Source organism: Pistacia vera, unplaced genomic scaffold (assembly GCF_008641045.1).
Source record: "Pistacia vera cultivar Batoury unplaced genomic scaffold, PisVer_v2 Contig268, whole genome shotgun sequence".
Classification (NCBI taxonomy): Eukaryota; Viridiplantae; Streptophyta; class Magnoliopsida; order Sapindales; family Anacardiaceae; genus Pistacia; species Pistacia vera.
The window spans coordinates 815658-826791 of NW_022196077.1; the positions used below are offsets into that span (position 1 = coordinate 815658).

The 11134-nt window shown below is 34.6% G+C and overlaps 1 protein-coding gene across 1 annotated transcript; it reads right to left on the reverse strand.

Moving 5' to 3' along the window:
- Positions 1-7595: 7595 nt before the first annotated feature.
- On the reverse strand, positions 7596-8986 carry LOC116133313 (uncharacterized mitochondrial protein AtMg00810-like). Its single transcript, XM_031419023.1, has 2 exons — positions 8731-8986; positions 7596-8431 (listed from the first exon to the last, which is right to left on the reverse strand). The coding sequence occupies exons 1-2, from the start codon at positions 8984-8986 to the stop codon at positions 7596-7598; spliced, it is 1092 nt and encodes a 363-aa protein (XP_031274883.1).
- Positions 8987-11134: the final 2148 nt, after the last annotated feature.

Here is an 11134-nt window from a genome sequence, read left to right on the forward strand (position 1 = left end):
TGATGATTCTATAATTAATCTGAATTTGGCGGGCTAAGTCATAAATTTTCTTCCTTTAATTTACTTTATAATGTGTTGAGAAAGTGGTCCAAATCCCATGAGGAAAATCTTAAGCCTAAATACCGCCACGAAGGTGTCAAATATCCATCACTAATAAAGCTGATGGTTTTGAAACTCCCAACACCAACTGATTCTTTTCGTGGTTGTGCTTTTCTTTAATGTAGAAAATGTTATTTAGATGAGGTGGTTCGGTACTTTGGTTACACATTAATTATGAAAATCAAGGATTAATTTAACAATAGCAATAATGTCCTCACCGTCCCATTCTGTTACATGTTTAATGGTAATCATTAAAACGTTATAACTGGAGTTGGTAAATCCAATAGATGGAGGAAGTCAGTCAACAGTGGAAAGAGTCAATGATTGATGAAATCAACGGAGAGAAATGAGACGTAAAGGTGGAAGCAAGAGCAGGCGATTACGACACGCTAAGAACCTTTCCAAAAAGCCGGCAAAATGTTAAGTGTATTGCACTGATACTGTCTGGTTTCGATTGTCGAATTAGAAAAGAATATATTGGGTCCCAGAGGGACTCACCCTCATCCGGCCAATCACAACCCTTGGAATTATAATTTTTTTTTAATTTTATTTTGGGTGTCGTTTTAACTTTTAACGTTGAAGGGGATAAAACGTTAGTAAGGATTGGAGAAAGAAAACAAACGCTAGGATGTTGTGCGATTGACAATTGTACGCGTTAAGCCAAAAATCAAGTCTCGTATGACGTAAGACTTGTTGTGCTGGATTCAGTAGTAGGTCTTCTACTGAGTCTGACATTACAATCTCGAAATTAAATACGGTTTTATTCTATTAATCTCTTTTAGGATTGGGTTTATATATTAGTGAATCATGTGATTAATTGGTCCATAAATACCTTTTACATTTATGACAGTTATTTTATGTATGATTTTTTTTTTATAAAATTAAAATTATAATGTTTTAGAAAAAAAAAAAGGAAAAGAAATTGACATTAAACAAATAAAATCGTATATTTGTAATTTTGGTTGGTAATTAATGTGATTATGAAGGTTAATGTTTTGATAAATAATAAATTTTATTTTATTGAAATTCCGAAAACTGTCCTTACCCGGAAATAACATAGTTGGTGTGATGCGATGACAATCATTGTTGATCATGTGGACTCTTCACCAAAAGTGGGCTTCACATGACATTCCACTCCCCAACAAACCAGACCTTAAAATCCTTAATCCTACTTAATTTTTTAATCTTTCTATTTAAACTAAATATATATATTTATCTATTATTAGAACAAAATGATTGAATGGTTGAAAAGTAATTTCAAATTTAATTAGTTTTTGCTTGATTTGTGACTGTAGGTTATAAAATAAAGAAGCTGTGTAATTAGTAAGGATGGCAATCCTAGGTAGTGGGACTTGATCACCGGCCCAAATTAAAATTATATAGTTTCAGCACAAAATTCAAAAGCTTCACCGCTGTATTAAATATTGATTTGAATGAGGCTACCATTGCGCTGGCAGTATGTTTCAAGTCCAACTACTTCAGTTTTACTTTTGCTTACATACTCCACGTGCAGGCACCCTTAGGCCCTGTACGATATTTCCAAATAAATACGCTAGTTTTTTTTCTTTTTGTTATCATTGTCTAAAAAAAATAAGAAAATTTGTCTGTTAAAATGGTTAAAAAATATTTAGAAAACATTATTTGTTGAATATAAAGACATATCTAGACCCGTTACAAACTCTTGACATATCCATTTACCATTTTTGTTGGCATGAACCCTTATTATTAGAATTTGTGTTACCAAATTGTCATCCCTAAATTAAAGTCAATCTAAAATTTTGATTTGTATATTTGGCATATAAAATTAAATTAAAACATAAATAACCAAAAAAAATGTTATAGGACTATATTAATATTCCAGTGCAAATCTTTTAAAAGCAAAAATCAAGGGATTGAACTATTACAGCAAAAAAACAGTTGGAACTCATGTTTAGATTAGATTATATGAGAAATTCTAAGGGAGTCAAATACTATTTACTTCCTGCCTACAACCCATAGAATTTGATTTTGTAATTGAAGGTTCAATAATTAGGTCCAAGCTGTACTAATCCAATTCTCATAATTATTGATTAGTGAATAAGATATGGCACTATAGTACAAAATTAATGATTCTAATTAGAGTGAAAGCAAATAATTAAATGGACAAAAGTTATACCAATAAAAACTAACAAAAAGTTAAGAAAAATAAAAATATCCACAGATAGCTTATTAAAAGTTTGTAAATAAATATTAATTAAGCATTTTAAAACATATAAGAGGTTTGATAGAAGATCCGGAGGTATGAAGCTTTGTGGAGAATCAGATTGTTTATAATTAAAATGTAATGTGGCTCAGAATGTAACGAGATTTAAATCATTCATGGCATAAGCCACAAACAGTAGGGACCGACATTCCCTCATTTGGCATCTCACTTTACAATCCCTTATTTATATATGTATCGCATGCGATAATTCTCACCATGTTTTAAGATTTTCCTTGGATTTTCTCCATAATCAAATTCAGCCCATTAATATGGGGGAGTTAAAGACTTTTTCCTACCCAAATAATGTTTTAATAATACTTTCTCACCCATCGACTTTTAAAATACCATTTTACTATTTAAATTTATATTTCGATGGTGAACAGAGAGCATACTAGATTAGGGTTTTTAGAGAGGAGAGGTAATTAAATTTTTTGGTGGTAGAAGATTATATTTTGATGGTTGAGATTGATCAGAATTTAACTTGGGAGGAGCGATTATTTAAATCCTACTCGTTCGATTGTTAGCGATTGGCGGGATCGACGAGAGTATGATTTGAGGGGTTTTGATAGGTGATAATTGGGTAAGATAATGATGATGATGTGAGATTGCAATAATGCCAGAATTGGAAATGAGATATAAATTTGTATAATAAAACAGTAATTTAAAAATATGTGGACGGAAAAATGTCTTCAAACCATTATTTGGGTGGGAAAAAGTTTTATACTGTTAATATTGGCTCCAAAACTTTCATGTATCATCAATCACGTCCAATAATTAATTTCCCACGTAAGATACACTCGTGCCATAAATAAATAATTTTCTATTAAAAATAACCTATTTGAATCTCATCCTTTATTGTTACAATGGACTGCAAACACATGCTCCGTCGGATCAAATATCATACTCGTATTACTATACTATTTGTTTTTTTTACTTTTTCATATATAAATTAAACATTCGTCCCATTGTCAATTATTAGTTAATAAATGATTTGGACAGATGTAGTTCATTATTTCAGTGAGATTTCTTAAACACTAATGAAATTATAATACAAGCAAAGTAGAAAACCCTTATCCAACCCCAGTACTAAACTATGGGAAAGGAAGTTCAAGAGGAAAAATCAAAGAATGGGCCGTGTGTTTGTAGGTCTCACAACAGGAAAAAAGTGGATTGAAAAAGAGGAATATATGTAGACCAAACCAAACCAACATTCAATTATTAAAGCATTAAAACTTCTCTTTTGGTGATGAAAGAGACTATAGATATTGCCTTTAATCTCTATACCAAATCTCCATACTTCTTAAGCTTTACTGATTTAGAACAAGGTACCTAGACTAGGACTACAAGTAGTAGAAGCAACTAGACCTAGAAGGGTAATGGATTGGATTATCAACTCTAATTTTGAATACCAAAAGCTTTTTGGGGTCCTCCACTCTCTCTCTCAATTTTTAAAAGTTTGTTCAGAATAAAAGTTAACAGTGATGGGTTAGACCAATTGCCATTATCACATATCACATAATTGGCTTCAAATCAAAATCACTCACCATGATACAATAGATTTTTAAGGATATATTTGGATTTTTTTTTTTTTTTTTTTTTTTAACCAGTGAGGTATTTGTACTAACTTATGCTTACCTCAACTAATCCCAAAAACTCATTGAACATCCTACAAACCTAATATTCTAGGTAAGTCACAAATGTAGTAGGTGACTCCAAGGTGGTTTGAACTCAAGAAGTCAATAAGGAGGTGAATAAGATATTTTATAAATCAAATTCAGGTAATACCAATACTTAAAATTAAGTATGGTTTTATTAATAAGATGAATGGAGTTGAAACTTGCAACCCCAATGGCAATTATAAAGTGGCACTGGCACATCATATAACGAAAAGAGCTGGCAAATGTTGGGAAAAGCATGCATGGGCAGCTTGGGAATGGGGTCACTGGAGTTGACAATATTTCATATCACAAATGGGAAACTTCATCTATTTCCACCTCAAAAATTCCGTTTAAAATGCTTCTTTGGTCCCTGCTTCTATCTATATATATTTCATATTTGTGTCATGCATTCACTAGTTCAAACATTTGGATTTATGAACTTCAATTATTGTGATCATAACTCCCCTTATGTTATATTTTAATTTGGGGAGAACATGCACGTGTGCAGAGAGTGAGAGGGGTTGATTTGAACAAGTTTCTATTGTGGTTAAATTTGGTCCGAGACGCACCCAACCCAATTTCGGCCCAAACTTAAACAATGCTAAGCAACTGGGCCTCAATAGTTTTGCACTTATTAATCAAACAATTGTGAAAAAGATGTAGGAGCATCGTCCCATGCCTCGATATGATTAATAGCAGAGTATAAGGTTTGAGCTCATCAAACAAAATTCAAACTACTGGCAGGAGATTAGAGATGGGCAAAACTCAAAAGGCATGGCATTAAAATTTCTGAGCAACTGATCCATCTCCATGCCCGTGAGCTCTCTCTTTGGGATTCTTAGCAACAATGGGACAAACGATGCTGTGCCTAGACACTTCATTCCACGTGATTTACTCTTGTCCACACTAGTCCAAAAAGCTTTTATTTTCATCTCAGAACAAATATACAGGTGATAGGTAATCACCAATGAAGCTATTTAGCTTTTGTCAAATTACAAATTAATAGGCCGACTTGTTAAATCAAATTTCATTCTGTCAATATATATGTTTTGTTTTCAGATCACATGAAGAGCAAAATATACTGTCAATTTTTCGTTTGAAGCAAGCTTCTCTTTCATTCTTTTTGAATTTATTTTGAAGTTAAAACAACAAAAAAGAAAGGCCAACACTTTTATGTGGTACACAACAAAATCAAAGATTGTGTATGCTGTCTTTTCTTGTTGTCTTGGTTGTTCCTTTGGTTGGTTCTTTCCATAACATCAGATACTAAAAACAACAAACTCATTAATGATATGTATATTTATTTGTACACACAGTATATATTATGTATCAATGTTGCTGAGGCATCACATGCATTATCAACTTCATTTTTAGTCTGCTTCATGGCTGTAAGTTCATATTTGTCCCCTAATTTTTCAGTCAACCTCTTAATCCTCTTCTTCTTCTTGCACTTTGTTTTGATCCCTTGCAGGGCAAGACCACCCAAGGCAGACAGTCTTAGCTTTGATTTCTATGAGAAGACTTGCCTAGATGTAGAGAAAGAAGAAAAATTAAAGCAGAGGAGTTGGGAAATTCGTCACACCTACAACAGGCTGTGATACTCTGTATTTATAATCTTTACAAAATAATGGTTACATTGTAAACTGCTATAAACAATGCTATAATCATTCTAACATTAATTACAAGATTTCACCAGATTTCACACGATCATGGCTGTTATCATGCAAGCCTTTAACTACTGATNTGGCTTTCTTGCAGCTGACTTAGTTTTGGAGTTACATCAAAAAGATTGAAACTCAAATTGGAATAAAGCTGAAGTTGATCATACATTAGTGAACTAAAGATACATTCATATTTTGTAGGTGAATAAAAATAAATTTGTTCATGACCCATGCATAAGTGACAACCCTCTCTTCTTTTTTCATAAAAAAATCTAATTTTATAAGGAGTTAACGACTTTTTCTCACCCAAATAATGGTTTAATGACATTTTTTCACTTACAGATTTTTAAAATACCACTTCATTACTCAAATTTATATTCTGGCGGCAAACTTTTAGCAAACTTAGTGCAGACTGTTAGAGCTTTTAAAGAGGGAAGGCCGATGAGTCTTTTAGTGGTTGAGATTGATTGAAATTTAACTTGGGAGAAGCAGCTGCATAAACCCTAATCGCTCGATTTTTGGCAATTGGCAGGGGTAGCAAGAGTATGACTTGAGGGGTTTTGGAGAGTGATGATCGGGGAAGAGAATGGTGGTCACAACAATACATATAAATTTGGGTAATAAAATGATATTTTAAAAATCTGTGAGTAGGTAAGTGTCATTAAACCATAATTTGGGTGGGAAAAAATTGTTTACTCTTTTATAAGATTTATATCAAATATCAATGTCATATTACCCAAATTTATTACCCAAATTTATATTCTGGCGGCAAACTCGGTGCAGACTGTTAGGGCTTTTGAAGAGGGAAGGCCGATGAGTCTTTTAGTGATTGAGATTGATTGAAATTTAACTTGGGAGAGACAGCTGCATAAACCTTAATCGCTCGATTTTTGGCGATTGGTAGGGGTAGCAAGAGTACGGCTTGAGGGGTTTTGGAGAGTGATGATCGGGGAAGAGAATGGTGGTCACAACAATACATAAAAATTTGGGTAATAAAATGATATTTTTAAAGTCTGTGGGTAGGTAAGTGTCATTAAACCATAATTTGGGTGGGAAAAAATTGTTTACTCTTTTATAAGATTTATATCAAATATCAATGTCATATTCCTGAGAATCTCATCAGAAAAATACTATCATTAGAAAATGCTATGGCATTATAAAATTAGAGTTTTATTACTTGATTTTATGAAGTGATACATATTTTTATCATTAATGAATTTTCAATAGTGGAAAGAACATTTTAAAAATTCTAATTCATTCGACTTGTGTAGTGCTTGATGAGAAAAACAGACCACCAAATCTCCCTCTTTATGTGAATCATTTAGAAAGCAATTCAGTAGAGTTCAAAGTAAAACATACACAACAACAACACAATCAAGTTTTATGTGGCTTCCTAAGGTAAAAACCACGGCACTCCGTCACCCAAATTTCCACTATCAACTAAATGATTGTACAATGAATAATGCTAGGTCCACAACATTCTCTCGTAACCCTTGACATGACAGCTCGTAATTGATCAATTAGCAAATGAGCAGACGGAGAAGAAAAATTAAATCAGAGAAGTTGGGAAATTCGCCACGCCTATAACAGGCTATGATACTCTCTATTTATAATCTTTACAAAATAATGGTTACATTGTAAACTGCTATAAACAATGCTATAATCATGCTAACATTAATTACAAGATTTCACCAGATTTCACCAAATCATGGCTGTTATCACGCAAGCCTTTAACTACTGATTTGTTTCCATATTTTGCTATCATGCCATAGTATTGCTGAGCTGTAGTATTGATGTCGCTTTCGAGTCTTCATCCACAATTGTAGCCTCTGTTTTATCATCACCCCTCAAATTGAGCATTGTTGAAATGCACAATTTGTCACGTAGCAATTCTAAAGCTGATTTTAGTTGAGGTTTTTTGAAGACATCGGCAATCTAAGACTGTGTTTGGATATGTTTGGTAACAAGTAACCCGAGTGACACACGTTCCATGATATAGTGGTAATCCACTTCAATATGCTTGCTTCTTGCATAGAATACTGGATTAATTGTCATGAACAGTGAACTCATATTATCACAGAACAGAATTGGAGCTTGAGATAGGGGAACATCCAGATTACGAAGGATGAAAGTGAGCCACATAATTTCAGCAGCTGCTTGAGCAAGTGCTCTATATTCAGCTTCGTAACTTGACCTTGAGACTGTTGGTTGCTTCTTTGAGCACCATGAAATGATATTGCTTCCTAGGTAGGTACAATAACCAGTTGTTGATCTCCTAGTGATGTTGCACCCAGCCCAATCAAAGTCCGAGAATCCATAAAGATCAAGAGAACTGTAAGCTTGTATATGAAGACCAAGATTAATTGTGCCTTTGACGTAGCGTAGGATTCGTCTTACCAAACCAAAATGTGACTCAATAGGCGCATGCATAAATTGGGAGACATAATTCACACTAAAAGAGAGGTATGGTCGTGTCAAGGTTAAGTATGGAAGGGCTCCTACCAGAGATCGATATGCATGAGGGTCGGGATACAGAGGGGAATCAGGGTCAGGTTTGGTTTTGGTACACAGTGGGGTCTTGATAGGTTTTGATTCATGCATCCCACTGCATTTCAGGATGTTGACAACATACTTGGTTTGTTGTAAAAACAACCCAGTTGAAACGGTTGAAACTTGAATTCCCAAAAAATAATGGAGGACTCCGAGATCTTTCATTGCAAATTTTGCATGTAATTTGTTAATGAAATCTTGTATTAAACTCGAGGAGGAACCTGTTAATATAATATCATCATCGTAAAGTAAGAGAACCAAAGTGCCTTGATCGGAATGGAAAATAAATAGACTTGGATCAGCGGTGCTGCATTGAAAACCGTATTGCAGAAGGTAGGAGCTGAATCTGTCAAACCAAGCTCTTGGAGCTTGTTTAAGTCCATAGATTGCTTTGTTCAAATGACAAACTAAATCTAGAAAATTTGAGTCTTTAAAACCTAGGGGTTGCTCCATGAATACATCCTCGGTTAGAAACCCATGCAAGAATGCATTTTTTACATCAAGTTGTCTGAGATCCCACTTTTTAGAGTTGCAATGGATAAGATCAACCGAATAGTTCCTAGCTTCACAACAGGTGAATAAGTTTCAGTAAAATCAATCCCGGGTAATTGATTATACCCTTTAGCAACTAATCTTGCTTTGAGACTTTCCATGTTGCCATCATCTTTGAGTTTTACTTTGTAAACCCATCGAGATCCAACAACATTCATTGATGTTGTACTAGGCACCAAGTTCCACGTTTTTTGTTGTTGTAAAGCATCAAGTTCATCAACCATTGCTTGTTTCCATCCAGAGTGTTAGAGAGCAGATTTAAGAGACCTTGGTTCCTTTGGTATTGAATCAAAGTCATGGAGAAGTGCATACTTGGGGTTTGGTTTTCGAACTCCCACTTGATTGCGTGTAATCATGGAATGAGGATTGCTTCCCGAGTTTTGAGAAGTTGGAGCAATTGTGGAGACAGAAGTAGTATTGTCAATAACAGAATTGGGTTCCCCAAAGTGTTCAGTGGCAGTGGACTAAGAGAGATTATCAGCAGTGATTGAATGTGAACCCGACACAAGAGATCACCTATAGTGATTGTTGTTTTGAGTTAAGCATTTGGTGTTGGTAATGGTGCTTCTTCTGCAGGTTGAGTGAAATGATATGAGTGCTCACAAGAGGAAATGGACTGTGAGTCAAATTCTCGAAAGGTTATTGGTTGTATTCCAGCAGTTGTGTCAAAGGGAACATTGAAATTTTTGTAAGGTAAAGATGATTCATTAAAGACCACATGTCTGGAAACATAAAACCTTTTGGTTGATGGAGAATAACAATTGTAGCCTTTGTGTCTATCACTATAACCCTTAAACACGCATGGTAGTGATTTGTTATCAAATTTATCCTTCTTAGAGTCCCATATGTACGGGAAACACCTTGAGCCAAAAACTCTTAAGGAGGAATAATTAGGATTCTTGCCATACAACCGATAGAAGGGTGAGTCCCATTGTAGTGTGGCTATTAGAACACGATTGATTAGAAACATTGCAGTGGTAAAAGCTTCAACCCAGAAAATTTTAGGAACATTGGCATGAATTAAAATAGTAATGCCGAGTTCTTTAATTACCCGATGCCTTCTTTCAACCATACCATTCTGCTCAGGTGTATAAGGACATGATAGTTGATGTTTGATTCCTAAATTTTGAAGATGTGTTTTGAATCTATGATTAACAAATTCTCCTCCCCCATCTGTCTGAATTATCTTAATAAGGCCAACAAATTGTCTCTTTACAAACTTTTCAAAGAGAATGAATTAATCACAGAAGTCTGATTGTTGCTTTAATGGAATTAACCATGCAAACTTTGTGAAATCATCAACTATAGCAGCATAAAACCGAAATTGATGCAAAGAGGTAAGAGGAGCAGGTCCCCATAAATCAATATGAACTTTCTGAAAAGGTGCAAAAGTTTTTGATTCAGATAAAGAAAAAGACAACTTAGATAATTTTCCTAATTGACAACTCTCACATATAGAATTGTCTTTATTGGAAATAGTCCTTATTAATGCTTTGTTTCGAAGATGAGCCACTGTAGCAGCTTGAATATGCCTGAGACATTGGTGCCAGATGTCTTTTGAAGCAACCTGAAATCTGGAGGAGAACAAAGCCACTGGAGGTCCTCGGATTGCATACAAATTACCCCTTTTGAGCCCCCTCGTCAGCACCTGTTGTGTCAACTTGTCCTTAATCACAAAATCATTATTAAAAAATTCACAAGTTACTGAATAATCAGATGTGAGTTGTCCAATAGATAATAAACTCCTTTCTAACTCAGGTACAAGAAGAACATTCCTTAGAACAATAGCAGATTGTCTAAACCCGAGTAGTGCGTCACTAGTATGAGTTACTTTTAGAAATTCCCCATTTCCTAACATAACATGATCATTACCAGTATAAGGTCTGAGATTATATAAGTTACCATATGTGCTGATGCGCTAGTATCTGATGTCCATTCCTCATGGTGTGCCTCATAATTAAGTTGCAAGGCTGTGAATGCTTGAGGCAAGTTGTCTGGTTGAATAGAATGATTGAACCTATACCAGCAACGGATAGCAGGGTGTCCTTTCTTGCCACAAATCTGACAGGTGATGTCCCTGTGATTCTTTCCACGAGATGCGTTTGAAGAAGAGCCATTGTTGAAGTTTTTGTTGGGCTGATTAGCAGGGATGAAGCCTCTTCCTTTGGAGGAAAAATTGTTAGTGGGTTTGGGATTTTTGGGTGCATATTTGGGGACATTTTTGTCAGCATAAAAGGCAGTATATTGAGAGGATTTAAGAGAATGAAGATTCAGCCTTGTTTCATAGCTTTGCAATAGAGGAAGTACCTCATTATAAGATGGCATTGGTGGTTTAAGCATTGATGTAGTGAAGGGTTCATAGCGTGCACCAA